This window comes from Idiotropiscis lumnitzeri, chromosome 20, assembly GCF_059441095.1.
Source record: "Idiotropiscis lumnitzeri isolate Australia: NSW breed Sydney's pygmy pipehorse chromosome 20, RoL_Ilum_1.0, whole genome shotgun sequence".
NCBI classification, from domain to species: Eukaryota; Metazoa; Chordata; class Actinopteri; order Syngnathiformes; family Syngnathidae; genus Idiotropiscis; species Idiotropiscis lumnitzeri.
Window position 1 is genome coordinate 4,128,144 of NC_142410.1, and position 25,466 is coordinate 4,153,609.

General features: G+C 40.7%; 1 protein-coding gene across 6 annotated transcripts in view; it reads right to left on the minus strand.

Moving 5' to 3' along the window:
• Nucleotides 1-25,466, minus strand: part of rbfox3a (RNA binding fox-1 homolog 3a) — a 286,766-nt gene that overhangs the window by 150,124 nt on the left and 111,176 nt on the right. For 4 of the 6 annotated variants that reach the window (XM_088284863.1, XM_088284866.1, XM_088284864.1 and 1 more), the window contains one exon: nt 20,931-20,981. In XM_088284863.1, coding sequence (XP_088140989.1) covers nt 20,931-20,981 — 51 coding nt within the window. Of the gene's footprint in view, nt 1-20,930; nt 20,982-23,740; nt 23,854-25,466 lie in introns of all 6 variants that reach the window. The other 2 variants (XM_088284868.1, XM_088284867.1) reach the window with 1 other exon arrangement.

Genomic DNA, 25,466 nt, shown 5'->3' on the forward strand with positions numbered 1-25,466 from the left:
GTTGCTTTTCAATTCCCAACGTTCAAAAGGTCACACATAGTAACTGTCCAGTATTTCGGTCAGGAGACTTCCAAGGCCGCAGAGCAAGATGTCTGGCGGCTGACATCGTTTTTAACATGCATCACACGGACGTGACTTGAATTCAAGCGTGACGCTTGAACACGGCACGGCGAGCTTTGACAGACAACTTCGGTGAGAGTGTTGTGCTCTCCACTCAAGAATGTATTAGTGCACCTGTTTTGCTGCTAAGGTAAAGACAACAAAAGAAAAAAATATTTTCTCATTTTCTCCAAAATTTTTTCCACCCTTAATTTGCCGAATGACAACTCAACTGTAAACAGCTATCACACAACGTTAGCTCTGAAAACTTTTCGAGTGTTTCTTATTAAGATCCACTCGTGCCACCTTGTCTGACATGTTTATCAATAGAAACTGCATTTCTTCCGGTGGTTTCAACTGACAAACCGCAACCGTGATCAATGGGCCCACAACGGGGACAGGCAGCCGAGGGAATCTGAACATCGTACGTCCACCAAAACCTGCTCCATCACAGCTGAGAGACAGATTGCCTTTTGCATGGGGGGACAATTGTTACGTGGATGCCTCGAACAACACGGAGTAAGGGATGAGGGGAGCTGATTGATTTTGTGGTTTGAGTGATGACTGTGTGCGTGTGTGTAGTACACTGTAGGCAAAAAAAAAAAAAAAAAACAGGCTTGGTTGTTGCGTGCACGTATCACAGGGCACTCGCGGCTATGGAGTGTAGACTTAAAATATTCAACAGGTTTGAAACCTCCCCTTCATCCATTCATTCATCCTCGTGTCTCAAAAGAGACATTTTTTCACACCGTGAAAGTTTTGACGAAGGCCTCTGTCTTCACTGTGAGTAGGTAAAACACACACACAAATACACCGCTATGGACTCAAGCGAGGAATCGGCTGTTTTGAAATCCTCCACAAATCAATCTCACAGACTGACCGTGAGCTCCATTTACATGGTTAACTGTGCGGTTGTTTTTGTTTGCAGGAAAGGTACAACAAAATACGGAACACTAACTCAATGCCTCTTTCCCTTATCTCCCTCCCCCCCAAAAATGATTGATTCCACTCATGACGTCATCACGATTGATGGTAAGCCATTTCATGTGACGACAGTGTGAATGTGAAAGTGTGAACATGTAGAAGAAGCACAAGAGACTTGGCGTTCAAAACGCCTTTCAGCATTCTAACGAGTCTCGTGTTTAACAAAAGGCAACATAACTAATTCAACAGGAATAAACCCTTTATGTGGCGAGGCTACTAAACAGTCTACCATATTTAGCGGAAACTGTTTTCGCTTCAAACGATACTACTGACTCTTCTTCACGTCTGTATTCACATAAACTGCTATTCACATCTCGGTAGGAAAACAATATGAATCCATTAATTCGCCCTGACCTACAAATTTGCAATTACTGTAATTTTACGCAAATAAAAGTGAATTTTTGAGAGCTGAGATCCAATTTATTTTATTATTTAGTGTCTAATGTTACAAATTCTGAGCTATCACAATTATATGATATGATAAGAAGCTGTTGCCTCGCGCTGTACGGACGGTTCCTGTTTCCAAGATCGACCAGGTGTGCTTGCAGGAATGCAGCAAACCAGCGAAATATTTATTAGTTGTTGTGAAGAATATGTAAAGTCAGTGATGAACAGAAACTCAAGGGCAAAAAAAACAAACAAAATCATGTACTAATCATCATTGTGTCTTTTGGTCAAAGACGACCAAGCAAGCATATCAAAGAGGAAACACGGGTGGGTATTATTGCTATCACAGAGAACAAACCTGAAGGGAAATGTGAGGTGTAGAAAGCGAGCGCATGCCTTGAAAGCATATTCCAATTGGCCGCTATTGGCTTTCATTGGCTGGATGAACATAAAAGAGAATTCCATGAATGTTGGTTACATAGGCATTAAAAGATGGGCAAAGTTTATTTCCTGACGTCTGCAAAGTAGATAGTAAAAAGAATGTGCTTCTTTCAATATTTTGACATACAGTATGCGGATTATATGTTACCTAATAGGCTTTTATTGCAATTCCAAAACAAAGATGACACTTTATTTTATTAGTATACTGTAAACGCCCGTGTATTACTTGATTGGATGGATTCTCTGGCCTTGCTTGGCTCATCCCGTGTGCAGGCAGGGCAAGCAGAAGAGAGAAAAATCAATGCTTGGTGTCTCTATGAATGTGGCCAGCCCAGGATTGATCGAGACTCTAAATTAGGTCAACAGGATTGTCTATTTAAAGGGCAGGACCCTTTAATCATCGTTTTACTTGAGATAAACTCTGAGGCATGTAGCGTTCCTTTCCAAACACCTTGATATCAGCGTCATGATTCAACAAAAATAAAGATCGTGACAAAAGAAAATCATCTTAGCTGGCTGAGATCATCACATCCCTGGATGCCAGTAAAATAACTTCTACAAAGAGAACTTTGCTTGCATTAGCATAATTTCCAGACAACAAATCGCTACACTTTGAACCCTGCGGCTTTAAATGTGACATAGTTAATTTACAGATTCTTACTAACGAGGTTCATGCCACTTATACACTTATCAATAGTCTCGTCACATCCAACCAACGGAATTGGTGAACACGTCGCAGTGGACCAATGAAACTGTCGGAGGTCACGCTCACACTGAATCTTCACGAGTCATGGTTTACATTCACAGAATATCACAATGACCAGTAAGCAAAATGAATAAAAGCTACATATTGGATCAAACTTTATGTAATAGTAATAACAACAACAACAACAATAATAATAATAATAATAATAATAATAATTATAATGCATCCATAAAGCAGTGTGAGTGGCACTAGAGGCAAGGGTGGGTGGAGCGTCTTGCCCAAGGACACGACGACATGAACTCAGAGAGCGGGATTCGAAACAGCAGACTTGGCGGATACTGAACGCCGAGCTCGAAACAAGTGCCTACCAAGACAGGCGTTCTCACCAGCGCTTTTGTGTACTTGAGGCTGCCGGTGACCTTTCCCCTTCAATACATTCAAGGCCATTGAGTAAAGAAATATGGTAAGGCAGCCGAGACCATTAACAGGTGTTTATTTAGCATCTAAAATGGCTTTTCCTCCTGGGAACGGGGAAAAAAAATTTGCCAATTCAGCACCTTTCCTCGGGTTGCCCCAGGGCTCCATGTTAGTGTGTTTACAGGGTGAGTAAATGTGTGCGTGTGTGTTGTGCCCAGGGTTGTAGGTTAAGCAGCGTATTGTGAATGCACTTGCGGATGGTTCGTCACCTCTATGTACAATACACAATTTCCACACTTGGGCAAGATGCATTTCATTTAAAACAACATTCTTTTAAAGATGTATGCCTAACGGTATACCCACCACAACCCTCTGGGTTACAAAACCTGACAAACAACCACAAATTATTCACGACAAAACGCAGACAATGTCGTTTAAAATGACAAACGGAACAGAAGGATGAGATGTATTTATTTGCATTGTATAATAAAGCCTGAAGGAAAGCGCATTGACTTTGAACTTTCGGCTGTGAAGACGTAAACTAATAAACTACAAACTTTGCCTCATAAATCAAAACGAGGTTTGACATGAATCGCAGTGATCTCCCATAATTCAGCCTGAGATGAGGGTGCTCGTGGATGCAGCGCAGCACATTGTGAATTGGGACGTGTAGGTTTGTTGTGTAATGATTTAATGAGTCTGCTGCACACACATACACGCGCATACATTTAAGTTGGGACCATGCGGGCTTCCCCAAGCTCAATAATAAAAAGAGTGATCTTGTTTGCTGACAACGTTACGGATCATCTTAATGTTATATTCATTACACTTACGAAGTTTTATATTCAGCGATAGATAATTATTCAGACAGTCAAATACCAAATAAGAACAGTCAGCATAATAAAAAGTGCCGAGTGCGTGTTCAGGCAATCAGAAACCACTGACCCTCCCAATGTGCAATGGGGAACATATTCAAAGGATTCAATTTATGATGGGGGGGTCTCGCTTAAAGGGGTGTGCAAATGGTGAATTAGAGGATAAGTGAGTCCCGGTGCGCTGCCAGTAAAATCAGTGCTCAAGTACACATGGAAAGATGGGTGTCAACTCTCTGGATAAGTGAGCTAGTGGAACCAACAGATAACAAAAAGGGCTCGACAATGACAGGGCGGGAAGGGGAGGGAAAGGAGGCAAGTGCCGACTATCACCTGATCAATCACGCATTGAAACAAATGAACCACATGGTGAATTGAGCCACTGTAAGCAGCTTTTGGTTGGAGCTGAGAGACGCTAAATGCAGCGATAAAGTGATGCCTCAATTGACAGGACAGTGTGTCACTGAATGTTAGGATCGGGAAGAACGTGGTGTGAAATAACACCTACAGCGGGTCGTCACCAGAATGATCGGTAGTAAAATGTTCGACCGGGCTTTCCATCAAATCGAGGTAATATATCCGAAGTCAGGGGTCTTCAACCCTGTTCCTCGAGGGCCAGTGTTCTGCCTGTTTTCCATCAATCCCTGCTACAACACACAAGGCTCAAAATGATCAGGATCGTTATCCAGCTTCTGCAGCCCTTGTTGATTATCTGACCATTTGAATCAGGTGTGTTGCAGCAGGGAGAGACGGAAAACAGGCAGGACACCAGCTCTCGAGGAGCAGGATTGAGAACCCCTGGTAACCCAATAAAGCTGCTGGTAGAACAATGATGGCATTGTTGTTTCAATTTAGAGTCAAGTCACATATTTGCCATGTCCAAAAAACGGCAACTCAAATCTGACTCAAGTCCCTCATTGCTGTATGCTGGTCGGAAAACGGTGATGGATCTGCACGGAGAGGGAACATGTACTAATCAGCCCTCTCACTTCAGCAGTCTTGTGACACGACACCACGGGAAAGTTTTCGGTTATAAGGTACTGCTGCTGACAGACGGACATATTTTTAATTAGGAAGCCCAGTTAATTCTGTTAGAGTGATGCCATGCTGCCAATGGCTGTAAATCAAGCCTGTGTGTTCAGTGCCTGGCAGCCATCTCGGGCACTGCGAGATTGAGAAGGGGAAGCCTGACAAATATTTCATGGAAAAGAGAAGGCCAGAGCTGCCAGACGTGGCCATGTGGAGCACAAAAATCCACATCCTGTGGGCTACACATGTTTCTCCATAATCATACATGTTCATGGGGGCAGTGAACCACAACTGCTCATGCTGGCAATGATTAGATAGAGGGAGCTCCCAATGCACGTACGCACACACTGTGGAACATGCAAATGAAGTCGGAATATAAACGCTGTCAAGCTTGGGAAAAGAACAGCATCAAAGACAAAAGGACGTCTAATTAAACAGAGAGAAGGATCAGAGTTGAATATATCAAATATGTGAAGCTTGGATTTCTTTGCTTTTTGTCCAAACAAGCTGCTGTTTAAAATGGAATTCCTTCTAATTCGGCCTTGGTTTTTCTTCTCTCGGACTCAAACACAGCGCTGCGATACCCCAATCCCCCATGGGACTTCAATGGGAATCTAATTAACCAAGATCAATATTAGCACCCTCTCTCACTCTCTCTCTTACTCGCCCCCATTTTCCATACCTGCATTGGAACAGCTGTTGGAAATCCGTTCTCCAGTCCAGTGATGATGGCATTAAAAAAAAGCAAGGAAGCAAGACGAGTGGAAAGAAAAACAAAGAAGAAAAAATGACCCAAAAAAAAAAAAAAATCATACAACGAAAAAAGAAGGGGATAGGTGGAGACGGTGCGCCGACACAGACAATGATAAGATTTGAAAACCGTTACGAGCCCAGTCTGTAAATGTCGCTTTCTATTGTCTCCGTGTATGCAGATGGTTTCAATATACAAAAGCAAATGCCGCTAACTGAATCAACAGATTGATGGTGTTTAAGGGTAAACATGGCAGTTGGTAAAGCCAGACATGAGTTGGGGGGTATTCTGCATCGTTTTCACGGCTGCACTTTACAGATTGTAAAAGCTGCTTTGTCAAGAAGTCATCAGTCTGAATATGAAAATGGCTGTATGTGATTTATGATTATTTAGTAGTAGTAGTTACAAAATAATTCCACTAAAATATTCTTCATACTTTACTAATTGATTAATATCAGAGATGGGGATTTCTCTCTAAGGAGGAACGGTCAAGAAAAAGAGAGAGAAGCAATACGTGCGGCTCTGTGAAGAAGCACTTGAGAGCCAAAATAAGCCTCTTAATGTTTAATCTGAGTAACAGGATGAAGTGCAATAAATACAGCATCTTAACAGTGCGACCCCGGTCCGAGATAATCTGTGAATTTGGCTCATGTGACCACAATATTCTGTGAAAGGTTCCAGTACGCTCTGTAACTATATCTGCGTTTTGGCGTTTTTGGGAGGCAATAAGTGTCTCCCTTGTAACCTCATTTAATAACGTGGAGACCCGTGGCTATTCGTCCAAAGTAGCTAATGCATATACAGATATGTTTTTTTAGTGGCTAAATTTAGCTATTGTGGCTTTTGTAATCCAGAAATTACGGTAAATGAATGTGAGTAGGAAATTGGCCTAATTAGCTTAAAAAAATGTTAAGGAACTATGAAACCTCTGCCATGAGCCTCTCGTCATTTTTATTTAGTTTTTTTTCCAGTTAAAAGGCAAGGTCGGATGCATTTTAATAGCACACAGGATGGACGAGGATGATTATTTTATGAATAAGGACGGAAGGACGATGACTGAAGGGTGCCCAGGTCGTGGACCGGCAAAATAGGGTATAGGGGCCATCTCTGATTAATATATTAAAGGTACCAGGAGTTCAAAAAGTTTTGATTTAATTTAATTTATTTATTTAATTTATTTATTCTTTGCATATAATGCCCAACCATCTATTTTTTAGTTCAATTTATCCTATTCGGGGTTATTGGGGATCTCCAGTCACAATACAGTCTCCAACTGCACTGATCAAAAGTCCACAGACAGACACCATCCGATGACTCCACTTAATCAGAGCGGTTGAATGTGAAACGAGGCAAAAATGGCAAGCAGCTGAGGGGCAGAATTGCGGGCACAGTGGCGGGGATGAAAGAAAGACACTGAGGGAGCGAACAGGGATGGAGGAGCACTGGAGAAGCAGAGGGCAGTGTGGGAGCTCCACTATATGCAAACCCCAGAGCCCTCCTGCTCTCCTCATTAGCCACAATGGAGCACTGGGAGAGTGATCAAAGGCCGGGTGTGGACAGAGCGGCACACAGCTGTCACACTGTCACCACTCTGGGAGGACATTGACACAGCGACAGGGAGAGAGAGATGAATGTGATGGGCGTGTGGTGGTCTTGAGTTGGAAATAAGATGGGGAGAGAAGAGATGCATAGGTGACAGAGCAATAAGGCGATGGAGGGAAAGTCAGGAAATAATAGGAAAGAGAGGCTGGGGAGGAAAGACGTGCAAAGATAAGAGGAAGGAATATAAGATACGACGACGGAATGGGGGATCGGGGAAATAAAACTGAAAGTAAGACGGTTAGAATGTTGTAGTGTGAAAGACTGTTATTTATAATGGGCGGTGATTAAAACGCAAATAAGTAAGTGCAAGAGCGCAAACACTTACCAAAATTAGAATCTAAAAATCTCAGAGGAGAGAACAACCCATCCGTCATGAGCACGCAGTGCAAGCTTTCCGCTCGTCGTCTCTCTCCGTTCCCAAGTGCCAATCACTCCACGCAGGCCACAGAGGTGAACAAAGCGTATGTGCCGTTTGTAACTCATCGGTCACTCTTTGTCACACTCTTCTGCCCTCCTCTGAATCACTACATCGTCCACTTGAGCGATGCCTCCATGCTCTTAGAAACAAGGGAAGAGGGGTTCATTCGATCAAGTGAGATGTGCATCTTTACTCATTAAATCACTCTTTTTTATTTTTGGACAGAGCTACGCTTCCAAATTCTGTTTGCCATTTGCGACATATGCTTCCTTAATTTCTTGTCTATGGGCCACCAGTTGGTGAGTTTGCCATGGCGAACACGTTAGAGAAATTGTTGTAAGTCAAGTGCGTCTCAATTATTTTCTGTTACGCCCCCCCCCGCCCCCTAGCATGAAGAAAATAATTCACGTCCCCTCACACCACCCACTCTCCGCCGCAACTATAAATTAGAGCAATTTCGTTAGAGTTAGAGTTAATACGCGCTGCGCACAATAGGCAATGAGAGCGCCACTGCCAACTACTGGAGTGGATGTGCAATTACACTTTATTGTAGTACGGCGAAAAAAAAAAAGCACGTTCCCTAGGTTCACACGCACCCCCCTCAGCATCGTACCGCACCCCCCCGGGTGCACCCCCCCGCTATTTGAGAAGCACTGCTGTAAGCTAACAGGTCATGTGTATTCATCTTGCAATGACTGAATAAATTCGGTATTCAATAAAGAAATATGTATTCATTTCGAATAAAAATTAAGTGAAATTTTACAGCCCTAGAAAAAACAATGCTTACACCCCTTAGAAAATCATCTCTAGTAGTTCAACAATTGAAAATCGATTCTCAAGTTTTAGTCAGAGGAGGGAAAGTGACAGAGGGAGGGAGACTGAGAGAGTGAGAGAGAGTGAGACAGAGAGAGTGAGCCAGAGAGAGCGAGAGAGAGATATGAGGAGCACTGTATTTTTTCCCCCCTCCTCAGCATTAATTATGACTGTCTCCACTTTGAGGTCAATTACCATAAATCAAAGTTAGAATAATAAGCCCATCAAAGGCTTGTTCAGTCATTGGCCTCTCCTGTCCTATCACACAGCTTCATCATGTTTTATGTTCACTATATCACACGGAGAAGCAGGAGCTGGGAGGTTACGACTTTAATTCAGTTAAGAATTCTTTATTTCGCTCCAATCGCTCGACGATGTGGATTTCGATTAAGAATAACAATGTTACAATTGACATATCTGAAGACGGTTCACACATACAACACTCACACACACACACGCACACACACCCCCCCCCACGCACACCCCCACACACACACCAATAGTCTCTCATCCTGATCTGCTATTTTAAAAGGTGGGGCTGCACAGGTAGCGTACAACAAAATCACATTTTGAATACAAGTATCTTACAGCAAGTAATAAAATCCCTTAATTTAGTAATAATTAAAAAAAAAAAAAAATGTTGCTCCGACTGGGAAAATGAGGTCTACATTTTTGAAGGGCAAAGGTCAAGGTTATTTTTATGACACACCGGCACAGTTGGGCATACTCTTTGCAAATTAAACGCAACACTCTTGACGATTAAAATGAATGTCGCTGCGATAATGGTCTCATCCAGCTTAAGTGGATTTTTGAGACGTCTCATTCGTTTCTCTGAGCATTTCCCGCCGACTGTGTTTGTGCGAAGTGGATGAACAGACGCTATAAATCAGGGCACAAATAAAGAAGCTATATGAAAATATGCCCCACCATCGCCGATTTGTGTTTTACGTTTAAATCAAGTCACGATTAATAAGGGACGTTGCTGTTTTGATTTCAGTATTTGCCTAAGAGTCAACCGAAAGTTGAGATTTTGCTGCTTAACTCGTTTTCCACATATGCAATCTTAATGAAAATGTAATGTTTAGACTGGTGAAGGCACATAGAACATTTCATTGCAAAGATTTTTTGGAAGATGACGTCCCCTTTAAATTACTAATGACTTTAAAGGCATATTTTCGCAGAACATTGTGGAGGAAATATCTATAGGATGAATATGCTTATTGTTTGCTTTTCAAACATTTGTTCAATACGGCGATTAAAAGTGCACTGGTAGGTGTTTCTATCCTTGACAAACTGTGGAAAGATTATACTTTGTTTTATGTTAAAAGGACTGTTAGATTAGCCATAGATGTGCATTTTGCAAAAGTCAATTCTGCTTTGCTGTAGACACTCTGCACTTTTATTTATTATTATTATTACATGTATTTTTTCAGTGTGAAATGATGTTCAATTTTTTTTTGTTTAATTTCTCTGTGAGTGTGCAACAAACTGTGTGGAAATATGATAATCAGAAAATTTTATATGATATATTGAAATATCTAAAAAAAAAAAAAAAAAAAGCACGATTTAGAAAAATAAGAAAAATCTGCAACAATGTAAAACTGTCAAATGTTTACAAACGAGGCACAACTTATATACTTCAATAATACACAACACTGCACTGATAACACCACCCAGAGCCACTACCCACCACAGTGACTTAAAAGAACACTATTATTCCCTCCTATTCGTGCATTCTTGGATATTGATATTAACTGTACAGATTGCAATGTAGATTTCAGCTAATCTAAATGAACAATCATTGCCAACAGGAACTTTAAGTTGAGTTATAACCCAGCTCGTCTCTTTGGTTTTTACTCCCACCGCCCTCATCTACTCGCAGTGCTCAAACACCCTTGACTGTATTGGCCGATAGACTTTTTATTAGAACCCTTTGCATAACCATGAAAGAGTGTTGCATGGATGACTAGACGTTGAGCTAATATTCAATATGACCTTTCCTGAAAGCCTGTATTCCAATAAATACTAATTTCCTGTTGATCTAATTAGTGCCTACAGGAATGTGACTTCATCAATTATTGAGTAAAAACAGGAGAAACTGTAAGGTCTGCCATTGGAATGGATTTATTATAGTTGAGGAAGGAGGGGGGGGGGGGAAAGGGTGGCTATTATTTATTAAGCAGTTCTTTAATTGTGTTGAAACCGCCCGCTGACGCATGCAGTACTAAGGAGGAGAGCGCAGTGGCATATTGTCGCTATTGGCAAGCACAGAGTGAACATGTGGAAGCCCAGTGGCGAGTCCTGATGCGCTATAGCGGGAGTGTCAAACTCCAGGGCCCTCGAGGGCCACTATCCAAAAAGCGTCAGATGCAGAAATAAATGAATAAAGAAGAGTGAATTGCGGAAATAAGTTCAAAATGGAAGCCAGGGGTCTTCAATCCTGTTCCTGCCCGTTTTTCCATCTCGTCCCGCATCAAATGATCAGGATTGTTATCTGGCTTCTGCAGACCTGATCATTTGAATAAGGTGTGTTGCACTAGGGAGAGATGAAAAAACAGGCAGGACACCGGCCCTTGAGGAACAGGATTGAGGACTCCTGGTAAGGTAATAAAGCGGCTGGCAGATCCATGATGGCATTGTTATGATGCATCTTAACGTTTGTTAAAATGTTAAAAAGTTAGGGCCGAGGTTGCAACTTCACTCTATATAGGCCGAGCCGATCGCCCCAGGGCGGTTTAATGCCGTGTTGGGCAGAAGAGAGCGCAGACAGTCCTTCCCACAACTCTTCTTTGCGATCGGCCAACATAAAAAGAAGTAGCCTCACAAGACGTTTTAGAAACACGGGCAGAAAGGTGGACTTCGCAGATAGGCCTTATCTTGCACTTTGCAAAGTTTGCCTTCCACTAATATTTTCCCCCCCTTCAATTTTTAATGAACATAAAAAGTCTAAACAAAGGCTTGATCAACAACTGCACTGAAGAAAATCACTCTTGCCAAGGAACAGACGGGTCTTAAAGACATGCCGGTACGCTTAAGATTCTGTTTTTTTTTGGTTCCCCCTTTTATTTTAGAGATACCCCTCAAATTACAATAAAAACAGTCATGTGAATTTGCTCTTGCAGTGGGCGGTGTACTTGGAGTTGACCAACAGAATTCACCTCACTCATAATCTATCAATAACAATCAGTCATGTCTCACACAATCAAGCACAATTGACCTGTGGGAAGCAGTAATCTACTGCAGGGCACCCAGACCACCAGAAAATGAAAAAATAAGGTGGGGGGGGGGCCTAGATTAGCTGCTAGCTTGCCTGTTTTTGATCGCTTGCCAGCTCTTCTACTTGTCATTTGGATTAAGGTAGACATTTCAAAAACGCAAGTCCTCGATTTTTTAACTCTATGTCTCTTTGAGACTCACACAATCAGGGAATTAATTTAAAAAAAACTATGAAAGCAAATATTTTTCAAACGTCCTGTAAATTATAACACTTGAGTGAGACTGTTAGTGGAAGTGCACTGAAGACAGTGGACAACCGCTATTCACAGGAGGATAGGGAATGAGCTTCAGATATCAAAAAATAAATAAATCTCTCCTAAAAGTGATTAGAATTTCCTATGTGCATTGATAGTTTAAAGCTGGGGTGTCAAATCGCAGTTCAGGTTTCCTTCAGATTGTGCACCAATATAAATGTATGATTACCTAACGTTATCACATACACGCAAAATATTGATGGGAAGCCAGTTTTGAACTCAGAAGCCAGTAAGCAATTGTTTGTTCAACAAATGTTCAATTTATTTTAAAAGGGGAGGATTGGTAACAAATAAATGGCAATATCTCATAGCTCAATATTGTTAAAAGTGAAGGGAATGTGTCGGAGACAGGAAGTTGACATGTGATTTGCCCCTCGCGGGCCACATTAAATGAGTTCATGGGCCAGATCTGGCCCCCAGGCCTTGAGTTTGACACCTGTGCTTTAAACCATAAATACAGAAAAAACTAGAATGCCATAATTCCCACACTTACAAATATCGTCAAAGAGTACAGAACTCTTAAAAAAAAAAAAAAAAAACCTTTGTTCCAAACACTGTTTACTTGTGTGGAGGTCAAAAGTTCAAAATGAATTTACAAGGTGAGCTTAACTCGTAATAAATACTTAAAAGGGGTTAGGGAATTGCAAAAGTTAGCAAGCCCATTCAAAATATCCACAGAAACTTTCCAAGTTATTATTTCCCATCCATTTTCTCTCACACTTTTCCTGCTCTGGAGCCAAACTCCAGCAAACTGGGCAAAAAGCAGACTGATGATGATGATGCTGATGTTGCTGATTGTTTCCTAATTTCCCCCCTCTACAGATTTGTCTCTTTTCTTTTTTATATTCAGGTGTGCGTGATATGAAAGTTGAGCAAGTGGGGTGATTTTTTTTTTTTTTTTCAGTTTATAGCACCAAATGGTGGGTCATTCCGCTAGCAATTGGCAACTCTGCATCTGCAGCAGAATCCCATACCGGTGTCATATGTAAAGTGCTTTCCATCGAGCAAGAATTACTCCTGTCTGTTGGCTACACACACACACACACACACACATATATATATATCTAGAGTAGATGGCCAAGAGGGAGGGAGGGAGAGACAGAGAAAAGCTGACTTAAACATTTTTCTCCATTTCACAAAAGTAGCTGTGGTGCTGTCAACATGATGAATGAGAGTATAAAAAGTGAGAGAGAGACATAAAAAGAGAGCAGAGAGAGTGAGAGAGCCCAAGGAGAGGCAGTGTGGGGAAGAATACGTTTTTGGGGGTGGGGTTCTCTGACCTGGGGATGTGACAGCAGCTGCTGAACATTTCCACCGGTGTACACCGCTACTCGGTGTGTGTGTGTCATCACTTTATAACAGCACCGGTTGCAAACATGCCCTTTCACACGCTCAATGATTAGGCAGTCAGCACTTGTACAGGTGTTTTGACACGTTCATATTTATGAGTCTCCATTAAACAGGTAAGAAGAGACCGTCAAGTAGCCTCAGCAAGACAGCGCAATAAAGTGAGAAGCCTTCATTCATGCAGAGCGGAGCGGAGCGCGCATGTGTGGGTGTACTGTTGAGGTAAAAAGTTTACATGGACGTAAATGTCATGTAAGCTTGGCTCTTTTAATCACTTATTTGAAACGGGTTTTTTTTCTATGGATGGGATGATGACAAGATATTGCCGCAACCACGTTCAAACACAATATTTGGGTGCGGGCAGTTTTAATTATTTGGGATTTCAACCACAAGTTAGCTTTAGAGAGAGAGATATAAATATTTTCATTCCACTACGGAACACTTCAAAGTTGGGCTACGACCTGATTCATAATGTCGGGTTTAGTTGTGTGCAACCAATTTTACTGCAATTGAATACATTTCTTACCCGTACCAAGAGTTCCATGGCAAATGTTCGCCCATCCCATCCCAAGCATCGTCTCACGGCCATCCCATTTTGTCCACGGTGGCCTTAAACATCAGCCGTGGCTGTCAAGGGCATTGTGTAAAGCAGCGGTCTTCAATCCGGTTCCTCGAGTGCCATTGTCCTGTATTTTCTATCTCGCCCCGCTGCAACACACCTGATTCAAATGATCAGATAAACTGCAAGGTCTGCTGAAACTGGATAACAATCCAGATCAATTGAATCGGGTGTGTTGCAGCAGGGGATATGGAAGACAGACAGGACAACGGCCCACGAGGAACAGGATGAAGGCCACTGGTGTAAAGCAATGATAGATTGAAGTTGCTTTGTTTTGAAGTATGTTTGGGATAGATGCCCCTTTTGAACACGCAATTGCGTCCAAGTTGATTTGGAGGGAATTGTGAATAATCCTGATTTTGTCCGGCCACTTTGCGCAGACCGTCAGCATGATGCCATCGCGAGCATGCTTAACAGTTGATGCAGTATTCTCAGGTTTGAAAGCATCACCTGAACTCCTGTAAATATACTTTTGTTACTGTAGCCAAAATGCTAAGATGTGTTTCATTTGACTATAAAATGCTGGTCAACAAGGCCTTTGGTTTGTCCATGCGAGTAGCCGCATATTTCAGTCAAGATTGAATGTGTCAATTCCTGAGTCGGGACTTCTTTTGTGGTGAGCGCCTTCTCCATTTGTGGTGATGTAAATCTTCTTTTACTGTTAAGATGGTCACTAGTGCCCCAGCATTTCTCAATTCATGACAGGATTGAGTCTTTGGTGAACATCCTGACTTGTTTCCTCCGGTCTGCGGTGGACAGTTTCTTCTTACAGACTTTGTCTGATGCACCCAAATAACTAACCGGGATTACAATCTTGGGATTAGCAGTAATTTAGAAATGGTCCAAAAATGTTTTTTTTACAAATTGTGTAAAACTACATTCCTCCTAAAATCTTCACTGAGGTTCTTGGACTTTTCCAGTTATTCTGAATATTAATCAAGCCAATGAGAGCTTTCAATCAAAACATTTTTTAGCATGAGAAATTAATCAATCGTGGAACTTAATGAGAAGTTAAGAGTGTTTTTCTTTCTCAAATTCACAACTTCAATGTCACTTGTTTGAAATAAGTAGGCGGATGTCTGCTTGAATACTTTGGACCAGGTGTGGGCAAACTACGGCCCGGGGTCCACATGCGGCTCGTTAATCATTTTAATCCGGCCAGACAACCTTGAAAAAAATTTGAATAAACCTTGTTAATGTTTTATTTTCTAAATACTGTGGATTTTCAAAGACATATATATTGTTGTAATGCTCTTGTTCACGTTCAATTAAAATTAAATGTATTTTTTTTCTCCGATGAGGTGAGGTTACCAAAACACTCCATCCATCTGCTCCTGGCCCGGCCTCTCTGTCAAATTTTAGAACCCATTATGGCCCGCCAATCAAAAAGTTTACGCACCCCTGCTTAAGAGCATGTGTGGATGAACGAAATGCCAAAGTCTATTCTATGTCTGCAACCGATGTTTATTTCTTATTTTAATGATTGAATATTTTGCAGAATCATTCCAGCCTGAAAACATGAACAGTTTAAATAAATCATTATAGGCCCAAAATGAATCTGATGTTTATGCATCGGAGCGCAGGAGGGAAAAAAAAACATAACAACTATGTATTATTAACCAAACACGGTCTGTTGTATCAATTAATGTTCAGATATTGTGCAACATCAGTAAATATTGCAGCAACGGGATGACCTATTGTTCATCATTCTAAAAAAAAAAAAGTACTGCGAAATGAAAATGAAATTAGGCCTACACAACAAAACTGGCTTAGACAGCTTTCATAACTGCAGGTAGTGAACATACAAGACAAGATTATAGACGACAGTATGTCGTCACCTTGCAGCTGTAAAGACTTGCACTTGTTCGAGTTGATTGTTAAAAAGATTTTGCTGTGTAACTTTGGGGATGGCCATTCAGCCGAGAAGCATTTGTGAGGTCAAAAAAAAATAAATAAATAAATTGGTTAAAACAAGAAATAGCTATTCAACTGTGGGCACATGGTCGAAGCGTTTGAAAAAATAATGTGCATGGCAACACATTGAGGCTGAAATCTGATTGGACAAAAAAAAAATAGTAATAATTATAATAATAATGCAATTTAAAAAAATTTTTATAAATAGATCTGCAGATTGGGTCTGCAGAGAATCCCTTGAATGCCCTGACAGCACGATTTTCAAGAGGACAGAAAGATTAACATCTGATACCACCTGCTGGTCAACATCAGAATGTTTACAACCGAACGGCAAGAGGAAAGAAGATTGCAGGAAACAACAATAAGAACTTGGACAAACAACTGGACTAAGTGCTTGTGTTTTAAAAAGCATAAAGCTTGAACTGCTTGGAGGTGCGCAGGCTGTTCCGAGCAACAAATTCAAATAAATATTCATGGCGGAATGCCACTCGCCGCTGGCCGGCCCGGCGGACCCGCTTGCTGATTGTGATACATGGCAGCTGACAATCAGCCCATTGCAGAGAGCCATCACCTCATGTTTGCGCGCTGATGACAGTGTGAGGCACTGGCCCCAAACGCAGCCGTAATTGGACATTACTCCTGAAGAAAAGCCTAAAAGCATCTCTGCCACTCGTTGTGCTGACATCCCTCTTTTACTCTCATCACACCGGTCTCCATTTCCCTTCGCTCTGGCCGGCGCTGCTTTAATTGTAATGGCCTTTCTGGAAGTGTTAAAAGCAGCTCAGAGGCACTGGGCATCACTTTAACAAATATAAAGAGAAGTGGAGGCATTTACACTCTCGACTTGTCTGTGTTGCGGCGTGTTCACAATAAAAGGCAATAAAAGCCACATTGAGCACAGCCAGTGTCTATTGAACTTTTCCCTCTTTTGCCATTAGGGAGTTTTGTGTGCACAACACAACTACACCAAAGATATCCGAGACATGTATATGTGCGTGTGGAACAGACAACATGTCAGTTAAATAACAGTCACTGTGATTTGTATTTCCCTACAGCCCCAAATGGTGTTTATTTGCTTTAATAATGTAAGGATGGTTTCTCCGGCTGCTTTGTGCAATCATCATTAAGGCCAAGCTTGCATTTTTAAATGTGAGAGAAACAAACAAAGCTTTACTATCATTAACAAATGACTTTAAGGTCACATTACAACAATCAGCATCACCAAAAAAGTCATCAGACTCAGCGTCAACCTAAAAGAACAATCTTCGCATACGTCTCGGACTAAAAATATGGAAGAATAGTCTAGATGATAAATTAATTGTTTGGCTGGAGCAGCAACACCAGTCTCAATTAACCTTTGGGCAAGTAAAGACTTTATTGGAAAAGGTTTTTGTGACAGAAAAAGCTTTACGAAGCTTTGCGGCTTGTTTTGTTGACACGGTGGCTGGCACCTGATATAATGAAGCTTTCCCTTTTTATAGCCACAGATTTGAGTCATTTGCTGATAAAATACAGTCGAATTTGGAAAGTCATATTTCCTCTTGATATCCATCATCGTCAGTCAGTCGTCACTAAATTACTTTGGGATAGAGGGTTGTCTCCAAATATTATCGGAATTGACAAACTGGGGAAATGTGCCCACTATTTGCACCATCACTATTGTGCGATTTTTGAAAAAGCAATGAAGGTTATTAAACTGAATGTTGCACCCCTTTTTGGCCTGGCTAAAATTCTTCAACAGCAATATCATCTGTATAGCGCACTTATTCTAGGAGGGGGGTGGACAGTGCGATGCCAGTGGGGTGCGCGTGACTAAAGGAACGTTTAATCATTTTTAATGCCGAAAAAGAATAAAGTGTAATTGCACATCCACAACAGTAGATGGCAGTACTTTTTTTGTTTTGATTATATTATATAAGGGAAGGAAGTACTCACAACAACTTTATAGACAAATGACACTATTTGTAGTCGCAGCTGAGAGTTGGGAAGTGCAAAATATTTTTTTTCCCTGGGGGGGTTATAAAAGAAACTAATTGACAGAGCACTTCCCCCCTTTTTTGCTGGTTAGTCCCCCGTCCCGGCCGCGATCTCTGTACCGTTCCGGCCTCAACCCTCTGACCTTATTCATAAAAATTGTCCGCCTTGAATACAATACACTCTACTGTATATTTGTTTTTTTATGCAGAAATCAATGCAATATTATATTTGTGGAGGAAGGAAGGAATGCCTTGCTTACATTGTTCAGTAGAATACATTTCTCAATTCCTCTCGTCCGAATAGGGGGACTAAATGAAAAGTTAAAGGTTCAATAAATTTGCAGCAAGTTTGAAAAGTATGTTGTCCTGTCACCAGTTCCAAGGATTTGCACCTGTGCAATGGTCTAAAACTCGCGCTGTCAAAAATGACATCATGGCTCATGCAATATGTATTATGAGGCATTCCTGTTCAGTTGGGCAAAATATAGGCCGATGGAATGGAAATGTATACAAATAACTGCAGCGTCTGATTTATAGCCGTAGACTGGTCCTTCCGACAGAGGAAATTGCATCTAAAATTTAATGTGTGGGAAAAGAACATCTAAAATCGGCAGCACTGTTTTGTGAGACACGCCCAGAGGCAGACAGAGGCGGAGAGAAACTTTACTGCTCTCGTTATAATTTTTCCAATCGAAGCAGTTAAACAATAAAACATAAGTGAATATGAAAGTCTGGGGTTTTCTTTTCCCGTTTTATAGTAGGCACACACACACAAAAAAAAAACAAAAAAAAAAACAATTGAATTGTTCTTAATATGTCTATCAAAGACTATTTTAGGTATTTTCTTTTTAATATTTTTGTCAATAAGTTGAGATATATTTTGGGGTTTGGATCATACAGATTTCTTACGGATTTTGTCATGCATGATCTGACTGTTGCAGTTAAGCCTGTTAGAGAGGTTGGTCATCAAATGTTTCAACATCCTAACCTTGAACCTTTTGAGGGAAAACAATAAAATGAAAAAAAATATATATATAAATGTATATAGTGCCACATCACAACCAAAGTTGTCTCAAGGTACAGGTATAAAACCACACTTGTCGCACACACCAAATAAAATGATGGACGCATATTAAAAGCTCCCCTTCAATGACGCACATCAAACACATTTTGACACAAAACAGCTCTTGCACCATATCACCAAATCACATCTCATTGCGGCTTATCAAAGGCGCCGCAATTCTCTAACGAAGATCTTTACTTTGAGCAGTGCGCTACTTTTCAATTAGTTCCATGTCAGCGTGATTGGGCGTCAGAGCCTTGATGGGCCTGGAGGCCCGTTGATAAACACCGATAGAGGCTAAAGAAAGCTGAGCTGTAATTGCTATTACCGATAGGGACAATGGTGCACGAGTGTGTCTACGCGTGTGCGTGTACTTGAAGTGGTTTATGAATTCCTGTCACTCTCCACTTCCATGTTGATTATCAAACTTTTCGGACTGAACCATACCGCTGCTTATTAGAACGCAATTTGGTTTAGGTACAGGTTTATTGAGCCATGTACTGTATTGCTGAACGATATAGTTGTTGTTGACTATGGCGATAGTGAGATAATTGTAATATTTCACATGTACCTAACGAAATTACATTTTTATTATCTAGTGAAAGGAATAAAAGTTTTTCATAAGGCAAAATAAGTAACGCCCATTTTGGGGGCAGGAAGGTGACAATTTTTAAAAAAGGGCTCGTCCAAGAAAGGCCGGAGGCAGATTTCAGTCCGGCCCACTGATCGGCCAGGAAACGAGCTCTGATTTCCGACATTTTAATCTCAACCTACTCGACAACGACAAAAATTGCCTCGGAATGCGTACTTACTTGCACTGAGAATGTTCATGGAGAAGAAGAAGGAAGAAGAATGACATGAAGAAGAAGATGGAGACAAACAGACCATAATAATACATTAAGCGGATTTGAATAGTAAATTAGCCAGCTAATGATCTTAAAAATAAATAAAAACGGCGGTGTCATGCACGGACATTTTTTTATTTTATTTATTTTTTGGGGGGGGGGTCGGGGGGGGGCGTGACAATTTTTTAGGAATAAGGCCAGAGGGTCGCGACCAGAGGGCAAGGGACTGACCGGCAATAGAGGGTCAAGTGCCCAGTCAGCTCTGCATTTACATTTGCATCTGACTGCTCAAATTCAGATAAGCATCAAATGACGTTGCGATATGCGTCTGCCATTATCGCGAGATCTATGTTTTTTGTTTTTTTTAATATATCGTGCATCCCTAACCCACTGTATGTCTGCAAATATGCCTCCCACGCAGTAAAAATATTTTACACACTCATATGTGGCAGAATAACGGCATGCAGTGTGTATATTTCTCTAAGCCAGTTGTCATTGATCTTTCCTTCTCCTATTAGATTAGTATCGATGGGCCTTGAGAACAGATGGCCACACCTCCATCCCGGCTCTCTGTAGTCACTTCAACCGCACGCCTAACCGAAACAATAACAAATCTTTGATGATCAAACTGCCTGACGCATGCGTGCGAGTAGTGTGTTGCGGGTGAGCCATTTCACACATTCCACGCCAAAAGCCTGGAATTAAAGTGACATTCCATCATTACATAGCAGGAAAAGAGACAAGCCAGAGCAAGAAAGAGGTGGATGGAGAGATGGATAAATAGAAAGAGAGAGAGAGAGAGAGAGCATGGCCAACAGCATGGCACAGGCAGCGGCTGAATTAAAGAGGCTTTTTTGTGGCGTTTAATATCCATTCATTGGCTGGACTGCTGACACAGTCAGAGCACTGCGCTCAGGATTTATAGCCACTAAGAGTGGGCATGCCCAGAACCAAAGCGCTGCAGTCAGCACATTCTCACTCGGCGCATACACACACTCGGAAAGACAGCTGGCCGCATACACACGCGTACACACACAAACATTCACCTGGGTACCAGAGGTATGAAATTTGGTCAAATGGGTGAAATGGAAGCACAGATACAAACATATACACCAACCTGCCCAACTGGCGGTCTCCATGTACGGCCGACTGGTCGGAGTGAAGCAGCCTGGAGACAAGCACATAAGAGAGACATAAACATTGGTGCCATCAGCGCAGAAGAAGAGAGACTAAACAAACTGTAGCGTTGCACAGCTGAGTGCTACAAGGAAAAGAGCCATCCGCTGTAATCGCGGAGCTTTAAATAAAAGACGAAGGAATTATCTACAAAACCGAGTAATAAAATGTAAAGCTCTTTACGTGGGTTGGCGATAGCTGTAAGATCTGATGAAGTAAATGTCAGGAAAATCCTACTAGATCAGCAGAGCTTTAGTTCAGGTTAATATGAGTGACTTCAGTTTAATTTGGCGGGGCTGGGTCGCCACAGAGCAGAAGAAAAAAAAAAATTAGACAAAAATGTGATGGAATTGTACGTGTGTGGTGTAAAAATTCCAACACTTATCGCTTATGCGGGTGGTTCCACCAACTCGGACGAAGAGAGGAAGAGCAGAATGTGGTGCCTTTTCGCCTCTGCTGTATTGTCGTAATTAATTTGGTGTAATGGCAAGACGAGGCCAATTCTGATTAAAAATGTATATGGAGAGTGCAAGATGGTGGCAATTGCGTGAATGTGAGCATTTCTTAAATGGCCGGCATTAATCTAACGCGTCGCTCTCATTGTACGTGATAAGGGGAGAGAGAGAGCGCGAGCGAGCGAGAGAGAGCGGGATTGTGTGTTTGCTTGTGTGTAAAACTACACTTGTTCCAGCTCAGAAAAGCGTATTGATATTCTTGCCTTTCATCGTAACGAGAAAGAAATAATACAGTAATGCGTTTTAAAGACTTAATGTGAAGACTAGAAAAAAAATAGAAGCATCAAGATAACATTACAAAAATGTAAATGCATAGTTAAACTCCTGGAAATTGAAGACAAACTATAACTAGATGAGACTCTTAAACAGGAAAGAATTTGCCAAACGTATAATTAGCAGTTAAGTAAAACGACTCTCTACTTTTACACATAATTGAAGAATACAAAAATGTCCATTGTGAATGCAGCACATCGTACGCAATAATAAAGTCTTATTCAATTCTATGCTTATGCTTAAAGTACATGGGTCAAGAAATTAAAAAAAACGTTGCTCTAAAAACTTTTGAAGAAGGAGTACAAATACAAATAAGATTATTTAGGTAAAAACAAAATGAGAAAGCCTAAAAAAAAAAAAAAAAAGGATTTCAAGTGCGTGATGTCCCTGTCCCAACGGGGTCGTCTTCCGACTGAAGACAGACGGCGATGACAAGCTGTCAATAAGTATTGGTCGCTCCGTTTTTATTGCGAAATCAATTCCAGATTGTGACATAGTTATTTTATCATTTGATACAACATATTGAAATCGTTACACGAAAACAAAGAACTAACTAAATAATTGAAATAATAATTTGGTCCCATGTAAAGGAAAAAAAATATAATGTTGAAAAATTCCCATCTGCTGCTTCAAAAAAGTCCAGTCAAGCTGAGAGACTATTATGAAAATAAATAAGTACATAAAAAAATGATATATACCATGTTTACTGTCTTCACTTCTACTTTCAAGTGACCACATTGCCCATGAGTTGATACTAATGTGAGTACACTCGTAGAATTAACAGCAGTCAATTTAAGCAGGATAAAAGGCAAAATACAAAATCACGAGTAAGGGGGGGAAAAAAAACAGGTCGTTTTCCCACGCTGCCGTGCATCGGCTACAATTGAAAATTTACAACAGATCCCTTCTGTCATCCGTGTAATTAAAGGCGTCTCCACACCTGTTGTGGTTACAATGGTCTCGAATGAATAGTGGGAGGACGAATAACAAGATCAGGGCCATAGGTTGGAAATAAAATTAAACCAGCAGTCATTCTAACTGACCATATGGAATGATGTCAGACATCGGCGAGGAGGCGGCACGAGTGATGTCACCGCGTGTCCTTATCTGAGCGACTGCCAGCTTGTGCGCTCGCTCGAGGAACATGATTGGGTTATGCGAGTGTTTATTATTGTGTGTGCGCGTGCGCGCAGGTGCGTGTGTGTGTGTCTCGTCCCGGGGCCGCCCGGCAGGTGACTGGGCCTGATTCCATTAACCATCCGGTAATTTGACCCATGTTTAATCAAATCAACTTTAATACCTCCAATCAAATTACATCAGCCTCCTGTGTCCTATCACACACTGAGGAGGAGCTGAAGAGATAGCGGAAGATGAGACCGAATTTGCAAATTGAGTCCAAGTGCTGCCGGATTGCAAAAGGGAATGTTTGGTGGTGGGGTGGAGGAATGGAAGTTCAACGAATTCATTGTCTGCAAATTCCGAATATTTAATGTGGCAAAAGTATGGAAACTGGACAGGATTGTGTAGATTATATCCATTCAATTATAAGAATATAAATAGTGGATATTTTTCATAATTAAATTAGTAATGCAGTTAACAAATTTCGTAGGATTTTTTTTAAGAAAATGAGGAGTCAAAAAAGCAAAAAAAATTTATTTGTTGAGATTGTTGTTAGTAATCATGTCCGCAAATTCCACAAAAAAGCCTTCGTTGATAGTTGGTTGCGATATTGTGGGTCATTGTGATGGACAAATGAAGCACTTGTGATAATTTTGGACTCCAAAGATCTGGTGGAAATGTCATCAATTTCATCAAGAGCACCATCTAGTGGGGTAAAATAATATTACAAATGCTTCATGAAGCTTCATCACTAGAGCAGACTCTGTAATCAATGTGACCTTTGCCTTCAGTTGAAGGGTTAATTTAAATACAGTTTAAGAGGATGTAGTTGTAGCACTCTCACCTTTTAATGTTGGACTTGGCTGTTTTTCAACTAAATTATTTTCTTGGAGTTGTTTGGTTTCGTGATCACATCAACAATTTGCCAGACGTTTTCAATTAAAGTGAAATCCCGCCCTACCGCAAAAAAATAAAAGAAAAAAGATTTTAGCCAATAACTCAGAATAGCCTAAATAAGAATGTTTAGCTTTACCCTGAAATCAGAAATTAAATTTAAAAAATTAACATTTTGCTCAATTCACCCAAAAAAATGCATTTGTTGCACATGAACTCTTCCGTTCTTCTGAAAGATTGTGAAATAATCAAGGAATAATAATCTAATTCACCCCACCTACCACCCTCACTGTTTCAATTCAACCTTTCAAAATATTTTGGCAGTACAAGACAAATTTGTGTTGTGTGGCGCCTGGAAGTATCTCGGCAGCAACTTTCCTTAACCACACGTAGCAAATGTCAATGACAATTGAAAGGTTTTGTTTGACGAATCATAATTTCCCTAAAAATGACCAACGTAAAAAAAAAAGCACTCAAAGTAATCTGCTAACCAGGTAGTGTGGATTTTAGAAAGCAGACAATCACGACATTCACTAAATCCCTCCCTGGTTTGGAATGAACGGGAAAAGTCATTTGCTTAAAGAGGAGGAGTGGTTGTTATTGTGCAGCTGGGGCGCTACTTTTCGATTAGTGATTAGGAGGATAAAGAGCAGTGGAAGTTCCTTAAGGGTGGATGGTTGACAATGGAGCAAGGGAAGGCATCAAGCCTGTTTTTTATAGTCATGATGAGAGCAGAGCTCAGAGGATGTCAGCTTTTAATGCCGGGATCACAGCTTCCCCACCAGCAGTAATCTCATAGATTTCATCTAATTTAATTGGAAACTCCTTCACTTCAACTAATGGGCCTTTTTATTTTCAGATATCTTCATGCTGCTGGGTAATGCTGCCCACTGATGAGACTCCTTGGCTGTTGCTTTTTTTTTTTTTAAACTAACAACATTCAGTCACTGATACAACTATTTTAATAACTATCTTATTTGTTTACTGATATTTGTTAAATATTAAAATAAATTTCAAAAAATGCATTAATTAAAACAAAAAAACCCGACAGGATCCAATTAGTTTCAAAAGGAGCACGACTACCACCCAGCTGTGAATAACATATCTAAGTATTTCCAAGTGCCCTCTTGATAATGAAAGAAATACTAAATAGAAATGTTATTAAAAAATGAAAGTATTGATTTTGAATTAAACGGAAATACTTTAAACTCGAGAAACGGACCCGGACGAAATGATTGAAAATGTGGTGCTTGCGGGCGGTACATACCCAATAAAGGACCACATGACTAGGCTTGTTCTAGAAATATCTCACCAGTAATGGGACATTGTGATTTTCTAGGAAGGTCGTAAAATGGATCATTTTAAAACGAGGACACTGGCAATTTAACAAAAATAAAAGTCTTGCATATTCATATAAAAAATATTTTGAGGAATTATCGTATTTTTTGTCTTCTGATGAATTAATATAAATACAAATTTTCATAACGATTGCAAGACAACTGCATTATCAAGTATCGTTCGTACCTAAACATAAATAATTCAACGTATACTCTACTAAACATTATGGTGGCCCAAAATTAAACTAATTATGTACAGCTTAGTGGTGGACTTCTTTATAAGCATTATGTCACATGTAAAGAATGGACAAAAAGAGGAAACCGATGCCGCTATGCTAA